This window comes from Rissa tridactyla, chromosome 15 (assembly GCF_028500815.1).
Source record: "Rissa tridactyla isolate bRisTri1 chromosome 15, bRisTri1.patW.cur.20221130, whole genome shotgun sequence".
NCBI lineage: Eukaryota > Metazoa > Chordata > Aves > Charadriiformes > Laridae > Rissa > Rissa tridactyla.
The window spans coordinates 9274818-9298508 of NC_071480.1; the positions used below are offsets into that span (position 1 = coordinate 9274818).

The 23691-nt window shown below is 38.3% G+C and overlaps 1 protein-coding gene across 3 annotated transcripts in view; it reads right to left on the bottom strand.

Moving 5' to 3' along the window:
• The window catches only part of CA10 (carbonic anhydrase 10), a 207147-nt gene that overhangs the window by 23392 nt on the left and 160064 nt on the right, over positions 1–23691 (bottom strand). For all 3 annotated transcript variants that reach the window (XM_054221638.1, XM_054221636.1, XM_054221637.1), the window contains one exon: positions 22216–22401. In XM_054221638.1, the coding sequence (XP_054077613.1) occupies positions 22216–22401 (186 nt within the window). The remainder of the gene's footprint in view (positions 1–22215; positions 22402–23691) is intronic.

Genomic DNA, 23691 nt, shown 5'->3' on the forward strand with positions numbered 1-23691 from the left:
GGTTGCTCATCTATGACTTAAGAAAATTATGTTCAGCTCCTTCTCTGTTCTTAAGCAAATCTTCCTGCTGTTTCCACCCAGCTCGCCATCTCTGCCGTGGGAAGAGCTGTACTTCTCCAGTAACAATGTTGTGAGATGCTCAGATATAACATTAATGGTGTTGTGGAAAGCACCTAGATAATGGATGTCACGTTACGAAGTTCAATTTGGGTTATCGATCCACGCCAATTTGTGACACATCACCCATAAAATGTGCAAAAAGAAGCTCAGAACACAAATAGTTTTGTCAGGAGACTGTGGGACACTTGGATTTCCAGCACCTTAAAGAGTGATAACAGGGAAACATTTAAACCCTGATAGAAGAGGAAAGGAATTTAAAATGGGTAAACTTGCTAGTGATCGTAGCATTAAATATTTGAATGTAAGTTGAGGGCTCAAACGCAGCAAAGTTTGAGGAAACCCAGCTGGACTCAAAATAGCCAAAAGCATTTCTGGAATGAATGTTTTATTGAATTATTGAAGATCCTTTAGGATATTAATGCTGTGATAGATGAGATGATATATTACAGTCAAATTTTTAGAAATCATTTGAAGAAAATTCACACCAGGATTTCCTGTTTAAGGTGCAGAGTCAGAGATTGAGAGGAAAGAAGGCACAGATCTACCCTGACAGGAGAAAATAAGGGTTTTTTTGTTTTGTTTTGGGTTTTTTTGTTGTTTAAGATTATCCTGGGAGCTTTTTTTAAAGCTAAGGGATGTACAACTGTCTTTTGTTGTTTATGTAAATTGCATGAGAGACAGTTTCACGTTTGTAGTTTAAAAGGTAAGTTTGAAGTTGAGAAATAATGAGCACAGACAAAACAAGAGGACATGAATTATCTAAGACTATGAGATAGTACAGCTTAAGGCAGACAACTGTAAAATTATCTTGTTTCTAAGTGAAGTGAGTGACATTATACTCAGTAGGAAAGATAACTGACACTTAGAAGTCATAACTAAGCCTGTTATCTTTTATAAAGTAAGCCTTTAAGCTCTATCTGCAGATTTTGTGAAAGAAAGTAGGATATTGGCAAACATTACTCAACAAATGCAGTACAGCATAAATTAAAAGGGCATGAAAGTACACACACCAGCATTTGTTTATCATAAGAACACATTCTTCTGCGTACCTTGTAAAGGGCACTGAAAATTGCCACATGTTAAGAGCAGTTCAACTGCAGATTAGGGCCATTTGCAAACAAACAGAAGATGATGATCACAGAAGCCTTTCCAGTAGCCTTAATTATACCGTGGTTGGTTGAACTTCAAGAATCTAATAGTGGTTTTCTTTGTTAAAGGTATTTTCTGCCGTTTCCTGTTTTACATCATCCCTCAAAGCTGCTTCCCTACATTCACAACAAATAAATGTCTCAGCTTCATGTAGGCAGAAAAGAATCCCTCCTCTTTCATTTGTTTTGGAAACATTTTAGTTGTATATTTCAGGACAGTAGCAACCTTTTCCTAACTCATTGGTAATTGTTGCCCAGAATAGCAAAACACCAATGACCTCTACTTCATGGTTTGTCTTGGCTGTGTAACACGAAGGCTTAGAAACGACAAACCATCTGAAAATAACACCTAAATATTAAGAAGTAAAGCTGAGAGTTACCTTTGTGAATATGCCCCAAAATTGCACTTATTCACGAGTTTTTAAAGGTAATAAGTGAAGGTCAGTGAAATGGAAACCAATTGCAGCTCCCAACAGAAACATGGTAGCTGCCATGTCTCTGTGGGCTGTTTGAGATGTGAATATTAAATGGACAAAAGGGCGAAGAAAATCAGTTATGCAGACAGCCTTGTTGTACAAAAGTGAACAGCACTTCAGTTAGGAATTGGACCGAGGGACGAATGAAGAGAAGGTGAAGCCATAGTGCATCGTCTCTGACCTTAAAAGCAGATCTGCCTAATGGGATCTGAGGTCTGTGGAATGGAGGTTTCTGCGCAGAAAGTGCTTTGGGATCCTGTGTGTGACTGTTCATGGTATAATCTGGCTTGTTATGAATCTGGAATCTTTTAACTGGTACTTCAGCTCTTCACTGGAAAGGGTGGCGAGTGTAGCAGCAGCAGTTCAGATCAGCAACACAAGTGTTTCATGGGTTTGTCTTTAAAACACAGATGAGGCCAGAGGCCCTTCGTACTCAAAGTTTGCCTCTTGGACGTGGTGGTGGTGAAATAGGCAGCAGTAAAGTCGCACTTGCGATTCATATCAGCAGGCTTTCTACATTGCACAAGAGAGGTCAAAGCTTTTTTTCTCATTAGAAAACACAGTCTGTATTCATTTGTAGGTTAATTTACGTAGCTAAAATGCTGAAAATACTGGCATGGAAATACCTGAAATGCCAAACGGGTAATTTTCCCTTAATGAAGGAAAACCAGGGAGTGCTCCAAAATGCTGAACTCCTGAAGAAATCTGTAGTCTGTTGGACTTTCTGCAATTAGAAGAGGTGAATTTGGGTAATGATCCAATTAAAAGTCTTTGAAATCCATTTTGTCCGTGTAGTAAACTTTTCTGCTGGCAGAAAGCCTGGCCTCAGTCAGGCTGTGAATGCAGCTCCTTATTCGCGCTGACAAAGGGCCTGGCCTTCCAAAACGTTTGTGACTGCCATGCAAATACCACACACTATTTATTTCTTGCTGCTTCCAGTTCCCACTGGAAGAGCTGTAGACCCCTGAAATACCAACTGAATGAGGATCTGTAGTGTCACTTCCATGAGGGACTAACGTCTGAATGAAGTGAGGGATTGTGAAAGGTACAGCTGCAGCTCTGCAACACCCGGCTTTCAACTTGCCTCATCGCAGCACTATTTCCTTGAGCGGCCGTGCTGATCAGAAGTCAGGAGGGGAAGCAAAGGGCGGCGGGTGGTGCGTGCGCCTCTCCCATCCCTGACAGCAGCCACCTCCACCTGCCGGAACACCCCTGGGAAGGTGGTTCTTCTAAAGAGCGAATGGGGGGTCCTGCTTTCCCCATGTAGTTAGGGAGCTGCGTGCTCAACAGTGTGACTGGCGTGCTGGGCAGTGGCAAATACTGTGGTTAGCTCTGTATTCATGCCAATCTCATAAAATCATGCAAATATTTATGAATGTTGGTGCACAGTGACTGGAACGGTATTGCTCTTTGTTAGATGTGCAAGAAGAGATCATTAAATACAAGCAGTGTCTCTTGTGGGTTTTTAATTCTTTTTCTCCCATGAAATTACTATTCACAAATTCGACCAGCTGTAGTTTCTTCAGTTAGTCCTAATGTTGTGCCTGCCACCTCTTCCTTTATTTAATTTCTTTGTTATGTACATTATCCTGTGGTATGGCTCTTGCGCAGTGAAAGAGAACCTTTCTCCTAGTGCACAGATGAAATGGAGCTGAAAATTACAGCAGATAAAAATCCAACTCTCTGAACTGTAACGTTCAGCACTCTTCAACCCAAGTAGACATCTAATTGAATATGATGTTGACTCTATATATTACTATATTACTTGGTCAAGCTTACATCATTAAGCACGTATTTGATACACTGCAGTAAACAATTTGTTGCTGTGGTAAGACAGGCTGGTTTGTACTGTCTGGAGGCAAAGTTGCATTATACTTTAAATGCAGGTAGTGCTGTCTTTAGATTTTGAGTTATGGAGCAACACTGTAATCATCCTATTACCTTGCTAAAACATCTAATTATTTGTCAATGATGCAAAAACCTGAGAACTTAAATGTGAGAAATTATAATACAAATGTACCTATTGTTTATTTCATTGACACTTTAACAATACCAATTTGCTAGGCTCTTGTGAGGAAAGGATCCCATATAAAATTTCGGCAATGGGGACTGCATATCACTAAAATGATATCTAATAGAAGACTGATTTCTGATTTTAATAAGAGTAGTATATATGCAAAGTATGTGTTTAGCTTTATAATTCATTTGAATATGTATAATTACATTTTACCACATAACAAATAGTGTGCTACTATTACTCTAGCCTTTGCAAAGCCCATTATTGCAACTTTAAAGGGAGACACGTAGATAGAAAAAAGGTAAAAACCTTGTTCTTCCTACTTTTCAAAAAAATGTCATTGAACTGTGAGCCCCAGTTTAAAGCCAGAATTCTGTCTCCAGTGTTCTCTGCTCTCCTCAAGAAAAGAAGTTCCTGAATTCTATTAAAAATTGCTAGTTTCTTAGCAAACAGCATGAAGAGTTTTTCCTGGGAGAAAGGTTTTAATAATTAAAATTAGTCAATACTGAAGCGCAGGAGATTATTTGATCTTGTTCAGAAACTGACACTTTCCAGAAGGGAAAAAAAATGCAATCTCTCTAATAAATGACTTTGTGCAGAACTGGGAGTCAAGGAGAAGAAATTTACTGCAGAAGAAAAGAGGGCAACTCACCAGGGAAATAGGTTTGCTCAAAATAATTGTGAGTTTGAACATCAAGGTTGAGATTTTTAGGACATTTCCAGAAAAAAATCTGTAAGACTCAGGATGAGATGTAAAATTGCATTTGTTAGTACTTCAGGGTATTACATCTCTCAAACACATTATATAAAGTTGCTCTTGGCTCTTGTGCTCCAGTCCGAATTTCAATTTGTCTACTTTTCCCCCTGTAATTTCAACTAAACTCAGCTGTTTTATCAAGTCAGTCCATATTTCTGCGCAGAACTGGGGATACCCACTTTCATTTAATAGACTTGAATTTTGCTCCAATAGCCCGAGTCAACTTTGGTTACTGCCAGCAGATGAAAAGATGAAACCAAAAACATGCGAGTGGATGGATGTGCCCCGCATGGACTGGATTCTTTTTGAGCCATGCTCTTTTTCAGACTTTTCTCTAATGATGCCTGTGTCACCTAAGTCCATGACGTTTTCCTTGCCCATACTCAGACCCATATATTCCCCTGCTTTTATGAACACCAAACCTCTCCCCTGCCCTTTTCTCTCCTGTTTCTTCCTGTCACTTAAAATCTGTCATTCTTCTAATGTTAGCACTGCTTTCCAGCTGTGCCGTTCCTCACTGTGCATTTCCTAGAGAAGCAAAATGGTCCTTAAATATACCCTAGTTTCCTTTCGCAGTGGTGTTCAGAGCTTAGTGAACATATGTCTGAAACCAGACTGCTGCTTTTTCAAGGGGCTATCGCAGTGGGAAAGGGCAGCGCTGCTGCTCTGCTGTCTACACCGTTCTGAGGACGTCACGGGTTGCTCTTGCAAGTATTTCTGAAAGCACAGAAAAATAAGTTCAGATGCTCTGGCAGGTTACAGTATCGCACCTTTCCTTTGTACTGCAACCTGTGTCTTTGTTTTTTAGCTTTGATGCTGCATGATTAGAATCACTAAATTTCAGAAATGCAGAAGATCCAAAATGTCACATTAACTTAACTGTGTTTAAAAATATTATTCTATAGCTTTTTACCATACAAGGATGGCAACGTTAATGTACAACCTAAATGTACAGATTGATGCTGCAATTCAGCAGAATTGATGTTGTGGCTGAAAAACCCCAACCTTCTGAATTTTGACTTGTTTGATTCACCCCGTTTGATCTCTTTTTGTGGCAGATCAGACGAGAAAGTGGAGGAGGCAAGAAAAGACTGTATGGGCAAGCAAACTAATGGCAGCACAACCAGCTTTTCTGTTCCCATTTCCCAACTTTGGAGCAATGAACTTTTACATTTTGTAATTTTTTAGCAAAGTTTATTATTCTGTGTTATCTGAAGCACTACAAAGTGCATGTGCTGTTTTTATAAAAAAGAGAGCAGAAGAATTGCCTTTAACATAGAACGTAGCTGGGAGAACAGATATAGGCTAAATCTGTCGTGTTCTGGGTAGTGATGTGTAAGTACTGTATTTGTACTTCTGATTGATGATTTGATGTCCTTATTATCTTTGCTAGAACTTCTAAGTTTTTAGTAAGGAACAACAGAACAGAACTTTTTTAGCATCTTTCCTGTTCCTGCTGTACTTTTCAAGGGAAGTATTCAATACTCAGTAGTAGAGGAACACCTTAGAGCTGGGGCCTGGCATTTGGCAACCATCACAAATCCTCCTGACATCAAGGGAAGCTTCATGGGTGGACCAGTGACAAGGCGTTATGCAGGCCTAGCAGATCAGCAGTAGGTTGCTCACGCTCTGTGCAGTTTTATTCACTCACCATGCTTACACCATTCTCAGCTAACTGCAAGTCTGGTGTATAAACAATTTCATAATGCATAAAAATAGATCTACCTTGACAATGTAATTTCTACTACTTAAAAAGATCTGCATAAAACACTATGGTCCCTTTGGCTGAGGTTACATTACAGGCCACTGTTGCAGAGTAGAGGAGACAATGTTATGTCAGTGATGCTATTGAATTACTCAATGGCCAATGACTTCTGCAGTATCTGCTTGTATTTTCCAGGAACCCTCTTTCAGCAAAGTATGTTTGACCATACAGATCCATCTATATTACAAAAGCAAGCTCTAATCTCGGTACAGAGAAAACTTTAAGAGCAAACAAAAGTAAGAATGAGGATGCTGCTGCTGTGACAAACATCTGCCGTCCATAAGCCAAACAGGTCCAAGATGGCGCACCAGCAGCTGGGCTTCTGGCAGCTCCTCAGACACTTGTTTCCTTCTGGTTCCTCCACTGCTAATAACAAAAGTGGAGAAGGGTTAAACTACTAGCAGTGCTAAAAGCAAAAAGACCTTAGCAATTCCACAGTACAACCCACCTAAAGCAGGAGCTGAGCTGCTCACATTGCTTCAGAATAGGAGGAGGAGGAGAATTTTCCGTGAATCAAAATGCCAAAGATGGCTTCTTAAGCAACAAAGGAAAATATTTTCACCTAGCCAACTATTAATAGTGGATCATCCATTGAAAACAGCTCAGCGTGCAATTGCTGCTGTTTTTATCTTATACACACACACACACATACATATAGGTATGTGTGTATATATATAGTTTGTCACTCTCACTGGGCTGACCGCTCTGGAAAAGTTGGCCAAAAAACTTGAGAGCTGATGCATTGCAGCAGGTCACAGACTTCAAAGTACAAAGGCTATGCCGTTCTCTCTCAAGTTATTGGCAATAGTTTTACTGTCTGCAGCTGGAGTTGTTCCCACAGTCATACATGGCTTTTTTATTTTTGCAGATAGTGCCACTGCTGCAAATTAGATTTCCAATATGAATTAAAATCACGAGGGAAGCCTATTGTCATTTTGCTGTTGTTACCATAGTGCAGTTTGTTTTGTAGAAACTGGTAAGGCTCCACTTTCCACACAAATGAGTGGTGTAAGTAATGTATACAAATGAATGTTGTGTGCATGTTAAGGATAAATTGTTTTATTTGCTTCATTAACAGCAATTTGATAAACAGTATTCAGTTACAGATCTACTGATTAGAATCAATCAACACCTCAAAGTTTGAAGACTGTCAAAATAATTAAATGGTTCAATAAATCTAAGACTACACACCCAAAGAAAAATTACTATATATTTAGAGACATTTTTTAAGATATTTACTATATCAGCATTCCACAAACTTTGAGGATACATCTTGTAAATTATTTTCACTGCTTCATTGACTTTTAATATTGTCAATGCTTACAGCCCTACTGCAATTCAGAAGAAAGTATTTTGATATTTACTTAGCTGGGCATATTGATTGTACTACAGTCTTCTCTGTTGGGTATTGTTTTTATCTACCTCTTTTGCTATATTTACAAGTTTGGAACTTTAAAAAGTAGCTGGTAAGATACAGGTTCAGGTATAGATGATAAAAGATTCTCTGGATGTCAGAATATCATGCATATCCGATGGGAAATTCATGACTGTCCTTTAATATCGTTGGATGTTGTAGTCTGCACAGTGCAGTGTGTACTGTGGTGATTAACTTTCGCTATAGAAATAACAATGACAAGACCTGCCTATTTAAGACATCCATCTACCACCATGAATGAATCTTGAGAAATCAGGTGGACAAAATTTCTAGGACTTTGAAAACACCGTGAAATCTCGTGTTCTGGTTTTCACTGCGCCATGGTCTGTTGTCACGACCGCGGTGGACTCAGCCTCTCTGTCTCAGTCTACCCATTTGTAAAATTGGCAAAATAATTACACTGCAAGGTAATTGATAGTTAATGGGGAACGTGTTAATGACTGTAAAGCATTTGACAAAAAAGCATTACAAGGGCTACCATTAGTGTCTGTTGTGAGCAGCTATCAGCAGTTCTGAATATCCGAGGGGACCACGATGTAACCGCTTCCAAACGCCGGACACATCTGAATTAGGTTTTTGGTTCAGGCCCAACTCTAAACAAGACAACAAACTAAAAGGAGACAGATGGTCTCTTCCAGCTCTTCACTGCACTTTTATTTTCCTCTTTACAAACATGAAAGGACAGATTTTTCAGCTGATACAATATGATACGGCTCAGTAAGTCTGTTGGTTTTCTAGAATTCCCCATATTTTTTTTTTTATTTTAAACGATGTACGTCTTTAGATTTAATAATGGTCATTCACTTTGACTTATAAGCTGCCACTTACAGAGCACAAAATAAGGAATACCATCGAGCACTAAACAGGTAAAATCGATCTACTTCAAGCTGTCCAAAGACTGTTTGATGATCACAACCAAAATATTGATGAGTTTACAAGATAATTTGAAAGACCAATGGCATCACAAAACTGATGTGTTCTTCTGTGCTAGTAAAGAAGTCCGTGACTTTTTAAAAATTCTATTTTCACTCTAATCACTTGGTAATTTCTACAGCATTAGCAATTTCTAGATACTTTATTATTTGGTAATACCTTATGTATATCAAATAAGAAAAAAATCAATGTGAAGTTCATATGTAAGATCACCATGGACCCAAAAAATTTTAAATTAAGATGGATTTAAATATCTTAAATCCTTGGGATTGCATCCTGCTTTCCTTGTATCATGACCCACTGTATCGTGCTCCCAACGGTAACAGCTGCATTGTAAACACACATCCTACCTTACTTTACATTTGCTGCCCATGGTTTCACCTGTGCCAATGGGTTGTTAATCTATGTGAAGATTTGTGGGGACACACCCCAAACGTGCTGCCTGACAGCTCAGAATGCTAACAAAAGATTTCCAGCTTTCTTTGAAGTATTAATCTCCAGTACTGAATATATATAAAAAGTAGGTATGTATTTTCAAATAGGCCACAGGAAAAAGGCTTTTGGAACTTCAGATACGGATTTTTTTTTTTAATTTTTTTTTTTAACTTGCCATTTTTCCTTTCATCATTTTCCTGGATTTCTAAAAGAAAGTCCTATGAGAATGAAACAGACATTCATTAGAATCTGGAAGAATAAGGGTGATTTTTTTTTTTTTCCTAATTAACTGCCCCAGGGAATAGCTCTACCAGTTACGAGGAAGAACAGTTCCTCTATTGTGCCTTTTGTGACTTAGGAACAGTAGATAGGGACGCTCTAAGCTACAAATCAAACAGTTGAAAATCCTCTTAACTGAACACACCCTTGGGCTTCACACAGAATAAGGCCTTACGCTAATCATAGGCAGAACTAGTTTGGATTTTTTTTTGCTGAAACAGGGTTTTGCTGGAAAATGCTTACGTGTCAAAACCAACGTACCTTGCCGAGGGAACTTGATTTCAAGGAAATTTTGCTGAAACATAAGCAGAGGCGATCAGAAGTCTCCCTGATTTCCTGCCGTTTGTCTCGTGATTTAGCCAAGAGGCTGGAGACCCGATGCCTTCATCACTGTAGCTTACTTTACAGTATTTGTTGGTTTTCTTGTGATATCCCTCCCCTCAGCAGGGCTGTAAGTGTGTATGAAGTTTTGTTTGTGGGTAGAGGCAGATTGTCAAAGGGACAATCTGGGTACGTAGAGCACGGGAGCTTTAAGACTCCTATAGAGGACTCTGTCTTAACCCACATCTCCTAGGGTTAGGCTGTAACTTGCAGCCTTGGATGTGCACGGAAATATTCCTGTCTGGTGCTTCTTTTATGGTGCTAATCACTCCTAAAGGAGGAATGGTCAGGGATGGCTCATACTGTTTAAAACCACAGCAGCACGACTCTCCAGAGCTTGTCTATTAGCCACCTCACTGGAAATTTCTCACTGTGACCACTGCTCTGAAGGTAAAAATGTGCCAAAATCTAGCTTAACTAGAGCAATCCTGGTGGAGTAATTTGTATTTCGGGTAAAACTGGCTATGCAGGTCAATGCCACAACAGTCTTTGGAAACAATCCACAAACCGCAAAGCCACAAAGGAATTTTACAATATACAGAATTGGTACCAGAACTCCGACTGTCTCTTTTCTTTATTAGTTTCTGTCTTTGAAGCATAGGCATGTCCTGCTAAAGGAACGTGTGGTAAAGAGGGCTTTAGGTTCACCCATGATGGATTGTTCTGCAAATACTTTATGTATTTTTAATTACGCTTTCATTGGTAGCATATTTTTATGATATTTTATTGACCCTGTTTTTTTATGTGAAGAGAGCAAGTAATGAACACTAACCTGTCCTTTCTCAAAGCATTTGACAGTAGTACACTTAGTACTAAGAAGTCTTTTACCCTTTTCTGAATCAGAATTCCTTATTTCAGACATGTATGCTAGTTCATCATTTATGCATATTACCATAAGCTTTTTTTGTTCTCTCATAAAAAGAAAAAAAAAAAAGGATAAAAGTTTGTTTCTTGCTTCTGAAGAATCTTAGCAGAACCACAGTTTGAAAACCATGCCCCTCTATTGCTTTACGTAATGAATTTTAGTGCAGTGAAAGGTACTGCGGGGATAGTTTGGTGGATTGGAGCAGGAGGAAGAAACTTCTGTCTCCACAACCTCACCAGGGTATTTCAAACTTACGTGGTATGACGGAAAAGAGCAGCAGGTAACAAGAATTGGGTGCTGAGCTCCTGCAGCCATGGAGGCTGGAAGATCAAGTCCTGTATGAGCGTGACAAATGATGGGCCTGTCGGCACCATACCTACATGCTCTGCTTTGGACGTAGACTTCGAAGTATCAGACTGGGTTGGAGATAACAGTATAGGATTGATACGTCAGTCCTTGATCACTTTGTGCTTAGATTGTCTGAGGAAATGGGAAAAAAATTGCTAAAGACGAAAAGAGCAACAGTTCACATAACAAAATATGCTAAATGGATACTGTTCATGATGAACGCACCTTGAAAAATGAAAAAATACCTATTTTTTATTCACAGGAATTATGTATTTGAGAGAATGTGACAGCTGTTTCTGACCAGTCCTATACTGAAGGTTAAGCAGATTAAGACTGTGTTACCAGCTGATTCTGTTATTCGCAGAATTTCTAGGGACTAGATGGCAGTAGCATGTTTATGTTTTGATAAGAAAGAGTAAATAAAATTGGAGATGATGGGAAGAGATGGATAGTAATGGACTTGCCCTTTCTAGCTAAAATCCAGAACTGTCTTTGCCTTTGACAGAACTTGCAGAGTAATAACTTGTATATGGTGCGTTTCTAATGTGCCTCCGGCAAATCGTCAGTTAGAAAAAGTTTTCGTGGCAGTTAGATTAAAAAAACAACCAAACTACTGAAAAGTAACTGAATAGAATGAATTAATTTTTACTGAGTTTTAATCCAGCAAATCTTGGCAGGTGTGTGCAGTAATGTCCAGTTAGTTTATACGGAGATAAGAGTGCAGACAGATAAAGGTGAGACGTTAAAAGATAAACAGAAAGAAAATGGACTTTGAAGAAATGGGTTTAAGCTTGTCAATTCTAATTCTCCACAGTGTTAACGCTGATGCTATATCAGTTTCTGATGCCTGAGAAACTGATCGAATTGTAATAATTTTCGAATGACACACTTATGAAACGATAACAATAACTTGCTTCCCTTTATTGTTTGTAAAATGTCCTAATCCATTATCTATCACAATTTTGACTAAAGAAAGCATAATTTAGAAGTATTTACTTCTCAGTCTTTATTGAAAGTATCAATTACCTAGATGGTTAAATTAAAATACCTCAAATTTAAAGTATTTTGACTTTCTGGGAGGCAGCGTATGCCTGTGTGCTTTTAATTAAGGACAGGGCTACAGTGATGGTAGAAGGTGAAGTCAATATGTTAAATGAAAACTGTAACTCTGCCACCCCACAGTGTCCCCTGAAAATGTAGCAAAGAGGCAGCTGGTATTGACATGATTTTGTTGGCTTTTTACTAAGACACTAAAATGCCTTGTAAGAAACTATTAAACATAAGGTAAGGGACAAAGACCTAACGAAGGAGTAGCTGAAGCTACAGAAATAAACTGAAGGTTAGAGAGCTAATGGTAAGGGTTCACAGCTGCCACTGTATATTAGAAAGCAGTAATTATTATCAGGGAGGAGAGAGACTTCTGCGCTGGAGCTCCTCCTGGGCTAAGTCGTCCTAGGAGGATGTGGTCCCCCCCCACCATTCAGGTCACGAGTCACAGTGACTAGAGCATCCCCATAGGATATGGAAGACCTTTCATGCCATCTTGGCTGCCTCTTTTGCCCGATTTGGACATGGGTTTTTATGGGCCAGGAACTCCCACCTCCCACAAAAGAGCCTCACCAACAAGTTTAGACTGTTCAAAATCAGGGTCACATTTGCTGTCTGAAGCTCTTCCATTTTGTACAGAGTAACATAAAAATTACTGAATAAAACAGCTTCCAAAGTGAATCCCCACTCTCTGGGCTGTACAGGCCATGCTTGGTCACAGAACTATTGGGTTTTGACCCCACTTAGGCATTAAAGAAGTTGTTACAATCAAGACACATGTGGCTATGTGGGTGCTCAGCACCAAACATCCAAGTGCCTGAGGAACTTCACTGTGTTTGATGGTGATGGATGAGTATCTTGAAAGTGTTGTGTCTCATCTGTTATTAACTCTGGATCCGTTTATGATCTGATTGCCAGCATCCATCCTCCAGTGCACAGGCAGTATCAGTTGAGAGTGACTGGGCTAAAAGGGTATTATGGTTTCTTACAGTCTGACGTCCACGGTTAGTATATAAATAACAAATCATACAGTTTTACCTCAGCAAAAGTCCATTGCCTTCATGAGAGTTTTGTCCAGGGTAATGTTTACAGTAATTGCTCACTGTTTTTTTATTGTTTTGGTAGATTGTAAAGATCATAAAAATTCACATATGCTTGCTTTTTATTTCTTTTGTGGTTGTCCATAATAGCTACAGGAGCTTTTGCATAAGAAGTTAGTCTGATTCCTCCTTTCTCTGATAAAACCCATTTCAAAAGAGGTAAATTAGGCTTTAATTAAAAAGAAGAATCATGCTGTAGCAAGTAAAGTCACCCCAAGCAAATGACAATAATTTGGAATAAGGCAAAATGAATACTTCAGAAGTGCCACTGGAGGTTTAGAGTGCTGAATGTTTTAATGTCCCAGTGGTTTAAAAGAACAAATCCTACAGCTGCTACTCTAAGCAGAAAAACTCCACCTGATTGCTTTATGATGCTGGATTTTAAAATTGAGGCACCGAAGGGATTTAGATTTTAGTCTGTGACAGACTGTGCTCTCAGTACACTGACATTCTCTTCCATTTCTCTCTCCCGCCCAAAAAAAGAGAACAGTTGGTAACTGAAAAGTAAACATGTGAAAAAATATATTTATTACTAAAGGGATCTGTTTCACTTAGTATCTAAGAAATCCAATATTATTTATTCCATGCAGCAGATATTTTGCTGTGTTACATGCTACCTTAATATAAGCTGACATTGTCAAAGAGCTTGCAACTTCTTTGGACACCTCCTACAATTCTGCTAATGGATGGATAGTCCGTAAGATTCAGAAAAGTAGTGTCCAACGAAGGAAAGTTTTCTGGCAAGGAACACCCACATATGTGTAGATAATGAAAAAGAAGAAAAAAACCCCAACTCTTAAAATCCGCCTGTACAGTTTCTGAAATTTCAGCATATAGCAGACGGTATCTATGGAGCTTGTATCACAAGTTCTCCAGAAGGTAATATACAGAAGCAAAAAATACCAGGCCCCAGAAATGAAGCTCCTTGTATCAAGTGCCTAGAATTTCCTATGCGGAATCCAGAAAGAATAACGTGCTTTGGTAAAACATTGAGAAATCTAGGGAATTTGGATGCTTTCAGGCTTAGGTGACAGATAAGCAACTGTTTGCACAAACATTTCTGATTCTTGCTATAACTGACTTGAGAGTAGAAGTCCTATTGCACGTCAGTGGAAAGAATGAAGAGAACTTCAAAGCAACGTAGCAGCTGCTACCCCAACTTCAAGAACCTTTCATTCATTGCTTTAAGAATAACTCAAACATTATATACAAAATTTTCAAATACTAAAATATTTAACAATGCTTTCTAGAAATCAATTAATAATCTACAGCAATCAGGTGATCTCTGTACCTTTTGTTGTCTGAAATGTTAACGTATTTAATTATTCCAGAATGACTTAATGCAATTTGTTTTGGGCAATGTTACAAGGTCTAAATAATCAAAATGGCAATATATTAAAATACTTCTGAAAAGGTCCTTCATTTATTTGATGTGACGGTGAACTGTAATTTTGCACCTGCAATGACTGCACAAATACCTCCGTAATCTGACAAAATGAAAAAGTGCAAGCCTAAAAGAAAGATCAAAATCTTGCTCAGATACCTGAAATTTAGTCTCAAATTTTATAAGTGGTTAAACACTTGTTCTGAAGCATCATTCAAGCTCCAGGTGGTACCTAATGATTGTTTGGGATTATAAAATTAAATGACTGCTCCTTTCAATTATATGTTATTGTTAGTCTTTCTGCTAACAGAAGTAAATACGTAACTCTCGCCCCTATCTTTTTCTTAGTTTGTATTCTACGAAGAGCCAGAGTTGTGCCTACGTCCAGTCCTGATTCCCTGTTCATGCAATAACTGAACTTCTGCGGTTTATGCACCAAGAGAAACATCCTACTACAGCTCGCTTCAAATAAAACCATTAAACCTTTCCAGTTTTATCTGGGCTATCGTAAAATGCAAGCTTAGACCTACAGCATGAACGGTAAATTCTTCCCCTTGCAAAAAAAATAAGTCAAAACCCTCATTTGTATTTCCTCTGCTAATCAAGTTTTGGAAAGCTGGAATAATAGCATGAATGGTATTTATGATATGAGAAGCTGATTATACATGAAGTAAAATTCTTTATTGCTGATATAAAGTTTGGACATTATATAACTTGATTTGTGTAATTAAGGTTTCTTCCTAAGGGAAAGATAAAACAAGCTACTTCTAGAATCTAATTTCCTTTAAAAATGGCAGTATGACAAAAGTACTAAGTGTAAGACAGTGACTGCAAGAGTATACTGGCGCTGTCTAGCAACGCAGCCATTCATACAAATCTGAGTTTTACTTGCTGTGTTTTTTCTATTATATATTTAGGATGAACGATTTATAGTTGCTACGCCTTCACTTGATTCTGTAACTTCTCCTGGCTATTGAGTTTTGGGATTTGTTATTTAACAAGTGTATAGTACCCACGACTTGAAGATGACTGTCTAGCCAAAAAAATAAAGGAAGGAACATAAGTTAAAAGTCAACCATTCTACTTCAAAAGTGTTGAAGATGAAACTGCTTTTGAAGGTCACTAAGGATTAAGATGCATTTTTAGCACATAGCCAGTGTAGGAAGTTCACTGCATTTTGATGTAAAATATACCACAAAAATTTCTGTGCCATATTCCTGGAAAGTCATCTTTCTCGTGCTTTCCAACAGAGCAGTTCAAAGGGAGAAGCTTCCTCGATAAGAAACGCCAACTGCATTTTAAATATTGCCTATTTGCTGCTTACAAAATATCTGGATGTCAACACATAATTCTGACTGGTACTTTACAATTGTTATTACTGCCACGTAGCCATGGATGTTTAGACGGCTCAGTTACTGCCTGGCTTTCCACCCATTTTCAGCATTTGGTTTCAAGGAATCACTCTCTGCCATCTCCTCTCCCCACAGTTCTGTCCATAAGTAAGTGTATATATAACGCTGAAAACCTCCCACAAAAAACCTCTAATGGAACATGAAATCAAGTAAATGGAATTGGGTACAGCAATTAGTTTGCATTTTTAGCTGCAAACCTGTTTCTCATCCATCAACAAAGTAACAGTTAAATGTGTATAACCCAGATACATGGTTGTGCAAACAGACTACAATTAATTATTGTATATTACTTCGTGCACTGGCTCTGGAACAACATGATCCATATCTGACAGAAAAATACACAGTAAATTAAAGCATTAACTTTTACCTTCCTATTCCATTTATACTGTTCTATGGTCACCTACTATTTTTATTGCTGGTTTCAGGTACGGTAAGTGCATTAGCCTTAGCACTTTATGGCTCTTTAGTCAACAAAACTTTTGCTTAGTGTCTTGATTTATCATCTCGTTTTTCTTTGGAAAGTATTTTGGGAACACTTAAAGATTTTTTGATAATTTTCACTTTATAAAATAACATAGGTTTCCAGTATGCCTCCCAGCAAGCTTTGCTGCCTAGATTATCTTGGTAGAGTTCTTACTTGGACCGTACCTTTTTTTTTCCTATGGGCCGTGCTTTTAAATCCGAAGGCCTCGTCTGTCCAGAGGGAGAGGGAGCCATTTCGTGTCCGTGTAGTTTTAGAGAGGAGACGGACCTAGCAGCCTGCTACTAAAACACATCCCTGTTAAAGAGCCTAATTTCCTTATAAAGTCATTAGAGGGTGGAAAGGAATTTCCATTGGATGATTTAGAGCTCTCAAATCGGCAGACCACAGTCAGTTGTGAATATGCCTCAATTTGTGCTAATATATTGTTCAGTCCTATTTTCTTTTATATTTACCAGCAATAAAAACCCATTTAACTTAAAATATAAAATTGATTTTGGTTTAGAAAAGCACAATAAGCATGTGTTGATGAATAAGTGTCTTTTGGACTTTAACTCTGCTTTTTATGGATATGAATATTTTATAAAATTTTGTGTGAAACCACCTGTATTATTTAGGGTGGGCAGAGGTGCATTCTTGCAACTAGCGCGCGTGTTCATCTCCCACTGATTTTGATTTACTTACGTGAATAGTCTCCTTATACTGTCGTGATGACAATACCACCACCTCTTCCTGATTTATATTCTGTTCCTATAGCAATTTAATTCATTATCTTATTGACTTTCTCCTCTGAAGCCGAACATTAATCTGAAGGTTATAGAGATTTTACTAAACCACCCTTCCATTAAACATGTGTTCCCTCATCTGGTACTTTCCTCAGAGGCTTATTTTTCAACATTAATAAGCACTGGAGTACAGTAAACTTATCTTCCGGCTGAAATACTTAAAAACGACCTGCATCATTTCCAATAAAGTCTCCAAAATGTAATACAGATGGCCTGTGGCAACCGACAGATCTGAATTTCAGACTTCCTTCTGCAAGCCGTTGGCAGGAGTGCCAGCCTGACCGGGGGTGGCAGGGGCAGGCTTACGGCCAGCTCTGCTTCCGTGCTGGAACCGCCTCTAGGGACGCGGTTATGGAGAAGCAGGACATTCCTGTCCTCTCTTCTAGGGACATCACTAGCTGATGTAATGCTCCTTGCCTGAGGAAGAGGAAGCGTAGTCTAAATATTGTGTGAGTGTAGGGAACTGCGTGGAGAAAACAGGGGCTTTTGCGCATAAGTGACCCATAGGTTAGAAAAGGAGGCAGAGTCCTGAACCAAACGTCACATAAATGGCTTCTAACAAGCAATGCAACCTGGAGTTGGCCTGTACCTGCCGGTTTTTCTGACATGCTAATCAGCCATGATTTGCTCTCTTTTGCCAACATAACTAAAGTCATAGTACATATACAGTACTTTATTCCGGAAAAGGTTTTTTGGTTGTTTTTTTAGACTTTTTGTTTTGTGTGGTTTTTTTTTTTTTTCTATAAACAATACCAACATTAGGATTTTTGGGGAGGCTATTTTGAACCACACAGGCAAGTCAAAGGTGTACAGGTCTCAGTGACAGAGCCACTGTTTCTGATTTAACAATTCAGACTACTCTAACTCTGGAGCAGGCTGGATTAAATTATTCCAGCTGGCCGGACGCTTCTCATAGGCTGTCTATCTGGCAGTCCTGCTTCTAAAAATATCAGAAGTTGGATTTGCAACACTGATCTCTCTGATAGGTAATCCTTTACTATAAGTTCCACACTCACATAGAATATGCCTGCAGTTAAGGAAATTGCAGTAGGAAAAGGCTGGTATTTCAGAAGTTCCAGCCTCCCCCTTTGATTCCCATATTCTTGTATTTTATTCTGTTTTCTTAGTGGCTTTTAGCAGCAGCAAAAGTGAATCTCAGTTCCAAACTGTGTGTATAGCTTGCAATATGTATTCGTTAATCTAGATAGTATTCTGGCTTTCATTTTACTTACGTAGCGGATGAAATTGTTGTGTGTTTATAACCCCTGTCAATGGATTTAAAAGGGTGACTTGGTGAGCAGAGAAGAAGAAATCTACTTTTTTCATGTGTTGTGGACTGTGGTCTCTTGTTTGAAAGTCTCCAGCTACTGAGTTTGTGAAAAGTGCATAACCCCGAGTAATTAAGCCCCCTGACTTTCTGCCTTTTCATTGCGAAGGCTACTACAATATACAGCTGTAAAGCGGTCGGAGGTCTTATGCACCACATTTATTTCCTGTGTAGGAAATAAAATTGGTATGGGTTTTTATGACTTTGCCACATGGTAAAGTTAAAGGGTCCCATTTTCACCACGAACCTGTTGGGCTTGTTACCTTTTTATTTTAACAAGGTAGACAGTGCCTGAACAACAGCACTCTGGTAACTTCTGCTGTATTTTGTACTGCTGCTGTCTGAAAAGAAGATGGTCTTTCTCATTAAATGATACGGACTCTGAAGCATTAAAAATTGTTTTGCATAGAGACATTAGGCAGCAGACACTAATGACTGGTGTTTTACTTGGGGACTTTGCTTGAGCCAAGATTTTCTTTTAATCATTATAATACAGTAAGATGCTTATGCGAAGAGTAGGGAATCAAACACAGTCAAGTATGTATCAAAGGGACAAGTAAATGCTCGATTTCATATTATTTAAGCATACCAAAGCCTGCCTTTCTTTCCACGTTAGCAGTGCCAAACATATTGATGATAATCTGATACACAGTTTTAAAGCTCTTACACTCAAACTATTTAAGCATTACTTCAGTTATTCTGCCTACTAAAATGATAATTAGTGGCTAAAAGGTAACCAGATTATTGTAGAGATCCCTCTTGACAGCCTTTAACACTTAGTTAAATGTTAAAGCCTGGAAATTACAAGCCTCTCAGTATCATTCAAACCACAGTATATTTTGAAGCAATTTGCTATTTCTAGATTGTTTTTCATGCCGTGGTACCACTCTCGTGCTCTCTAGCTTGCTCTCAGTGCCTGCCCACTTGCAGAACATCGTCACTAGGCAAAAACAAGTCCCTAAGAACAAACTTCTTGCTTCGTATGGGTGCTGGGTGGGATTTCCAGATGTGTATAGAACATTGTGGCTGATTCAAGATATATTGGGGCTGTTTAAAAGCTTCTGCCTTGTCTGCACTTGGATTTAATTTAGGTCTGTTTGAGCCAATCTACTGGTTTGCCCGTGCCGTGGGGGAGAGGTACTGCTCTCACCCCGACCTCTCCCCAGCTTCCCCTTCTCTCTCGGCAGTGTGCTGACTTTAACTGCATTGGAGACCTCAGTGAAAATGAGGGGACAGGGATGGATGGGAGTGGAGGGAAAGGAGGAGCAGGAATGAGCTCATTGTGATCTACTTGGGATGGATCCCACTTCTTGGGTAACTTCTTCCGTGTTAATTGTTTCCACAGCAAAACATAGGTTTCAGTAAAACCCAGAGTGAGTTTGTCCAACAGCGATGAGAACAGCAGTAACGAGGGAGTGTCATGGGAGTTAGAGTGCAATTAGCAGTCAGTGTGATCCTGCAATGGTTTTTCTCTGGTTGCCTACACCTGCTAAAGCCTAAGCCAGCAAATATTCATTGCTATTCTTACCTGCACTAGCTAAATTAAACCAACGCACTTACGCAGTTATTTTTCTTTATGCCATCTCCTCTGACAGCATTATCCAATGCAGAAGTGAGAGTAATTAGCAGCAACAGTCTTGAAAGCATATGTTACATTATAAAGACGTGTACTCTGTCATAAAGTCAGCTAGCTTGTCTACAGCTTTCTTACTGTGGTTGCTGGGAACTGTAGACATTACATCTTCCAGTGCTGAGAGATTATCGAAAATCACTTATTTATACAGACAGCACTTGTATGGGTGGACGTATATTCTAAGAACACCGTCAGCTGCTGTCCTTCACTGAAAATTTGCAGCCATGCTATTCAGCATGATTGATTTGAATCTCTGCTTGTACTTTGGAAACAGTATGTGTTCTATAAATAAGACTTAACTGTGGAGATGCAGGTTCAAATTAGCAATTAATACATGACCTTATTGGAACTTTCCTGTCCAGCCAACCAAAATGTCTATCTGAAAGTTTGAAAAACACATCCTCAAAGTTTGTCTCTGCTCTGTTGTCAAGGGAGATGCATCTCCACACAGTGATTTGTCCTGTCCGAAGAGACGGCTATCAGGAATGATAATCCTCTGAAGATGCTAATCCCTTTCCATTCACTGCAGGAGGAATTCAGATAACTAGATGGATCCTGCGTATACTATGGATCCAGCTGTGCACGACTCACTGACTGACAGTGGTTTCCACTTAGCTTGGTTTTCTGCTTTTGTTAAGAAAAACTTGAGGTCTCTCATAGCAAATAATACCAAATGTTACTTTCAAAACCAGAAGAGTCTATGACTGATAAATTTATTAACTTAAAAAACTCTATTAAAAAAATCTGAAATTATGCTGATATATCAAGTGCAATGGTATCTTTCAACCAGATTTTTGCTTTCTTCTTCAGTCGGCCTGCTTTCACTTGAATATTGCTCTTCTGTAAATCTGATTAGCAAAGCAAAACCCTTATGTGCTAGAGCATACTTAACTTTCGGCTCTTAAAGGAATAATACATTATATGTTCATGTATAGAATTTAAGGAAGGCGACCAGAAGTCAGTTGTGCAAGACATGAACAATTTCATGAAAAAGCTGCCACTGGCTAGATTATACATCTGTGTAGCTTATAAAACAAAGCAAATGATTACCATCAATTATGATACCATCATTTGACAACTCTGCAATTAATTTCCTGCTCTTAAATAACTGCTGTTGCACAGTGCCAAAGAAAATGCCATGCGTTAACTGACTCATCGCCAGAGTCTCTGATAGAAAGTACAGACGGTTATTTGATTATTCATCTCCAAGAAAATTGGTGCTTTATTATGAAAAACTATTTATTTTGGTCTTCTGAAAGAATGACAGAAGGATAGCTAGAGTATCTTTAAAGATAATCCCTACAGTAATATGCAGTTATTCTGAAGCATTATTTTATTTGCTCAGCTTTGTGGAGTAGAGTTGTCTGCAAGATAGTTCACAGACATGGCACAAGCTGCTGAAGGATGGGGTACTACAAAGCCCATGCATTTCTTCTATGTAAAAATGCTCCTGCATAAGAAGAATGGAAATATTTTGCTTTGTCTACCAGAAAGTCTGCAAACTTTACTATACATATTATGGTCTTTTCTGGTATACTTACAGATATGTACTTAAAATACAAAGCAAGTACCAGTTCTGCCAGGGTTTACTTGTGAGTTAGCTTTATTTCTTGAGCAGGCCAACAGACTTCTGTGGAACCACCTCTAAAATTAAGTATCACCTTATTTTTACATGAATCAAAGGCAGAATGATACTCAATGTAAAGTGTTGCACATCAGTGAGCAGCAAAAGCAGCAATTTTATAAGAACTTGAGGCACTTTCAGTATTATTTTGTGGTTAATCTTGTATTTGCGTTTACTAGGGATATAAAGGACCCATCAAAAGATACTTGATTACTTTGTAAGTAGCGCATATGAGAATAGAGGGTGCCTATGCATACGATAAATACAACAGTTTCATTTTTAGATATGAGTCACACAATTCGCAGTGCATGGGCAAAAAAAAAAAAGTCAGTCCCTGATTTCCAGAATGGCTAAAGGGAAGCAATTTTTATGAGTACAAATTAGTTTGCAAATACCTTGAGGCAGAAATGGAAAGCGAGTAATTCACACTGGTTCATTTGTAACTCCAAATACGTTGACGTACCTCCCCAGAGAACGCCTGTCCATTGAGTAGGTGCTCTGATCCCTGGCTGTCTTCACTTCCAAAGTGTAACCGTATTTCCTCTAAGCGGTGACTGTACGTCATCGGTCCTCCAGAGATGTTGACCAAATGCTCTTTGTCTAATCGTAGAGATACGTGTCTCCCTGTATTATACATCGTCCCACTCACCTAAACAAAATGAGGGGGAGGGAAAAAAAGCATTTTTTCAAAATAATGTGTAAAACCTAGAAACTTAGTGATATGTACTCCAAGAATTTTCTCTTCTCACACCTTAATTTAAATTACATCTTATTGTTGTGAGATGAAATACACAACCTGAGGTTATACTTCAACTTCTGCTTTGAATCTTATACTGTATATTAAATATTTTGCTAAATCCATATGTACATATTTTAGCCAGGGGCACATGGTTAACACAGTGAATAGGATTATTATACTTCTAAATAAGTAGGCTTTTAGAATATTTTTTATGCGAGGTCTGAATAATGGCTTCATTACAAAATTTCTCCACTGAAAATGGGAACATTTCAGCTGACATAAATTATTTAAGTACACTTGAACAAATCTGAAATTTAACTCATTTTTTCCTTCGTTTAATATTTATAACAAAGTTACCCAAAAGCAAAGGTGCTGCAAAAAGCAGAAATGTAATTATTCATAAATAGGGAGCCCTACTCCTACTGGAGCTGCAGGTAAAAACTTTCACTGTCCTCCTCTGCAAGTCTCTCTGTTTTGTTTCGAGTATTTTATGTTTACAATTGCCAGATATTGTAGCCATAGCGGTACAGAATTAGTTACACTTTGATCCTACATCTCTAGTTCCTAGTACACCTCAAATAGCTGTAATGCTCATCAAGATTCATCTTTATTTTTAAAAAGACTGAATGTTGTGCTTCGTTTGCAAACTGATTTACAGCTGCTGTAATGAAAACACAAACAATTGTGGAAATTTTTCATGTGGAATATAATTCTGTCATAATTTCCACTGTCATAGGAAAAGTTCCTATAGCAAGAGGTTCCTTAATTTATGCCATTAGAAAGTGAAATATGCCAGTTTGAGTTAAAGTAGAATTGTGATTTATTTAAAAGCATTCTGCATGGATACAAATGATACACTTGAATAACATTCATTTACTTTAAGAAGAGGAAGTGTAGCAATAATATGCTTTGTTGCACTTGAGTTTAAAATTAAAGACATGACTATTATGTATTATATTCTATACTACGTCAGTACTATAGTAATTAACATTGCTGCAGTGTCATTTTATCTGTAATACTAATTACTGAGTTTAAATGACCTGTTTTCTTGCACAGTACGTTGTAAAAAGTTACACTGAACAGACTGTGCAGTAGAACTAAATGGATGAGATTAAGCAGCTTTTGATTGTTGTGTTTTTTAAACTTTGATACAGATGTTCTATGTTTTGTGTTTATTCCAATTCAAAATAAGCAGTAATA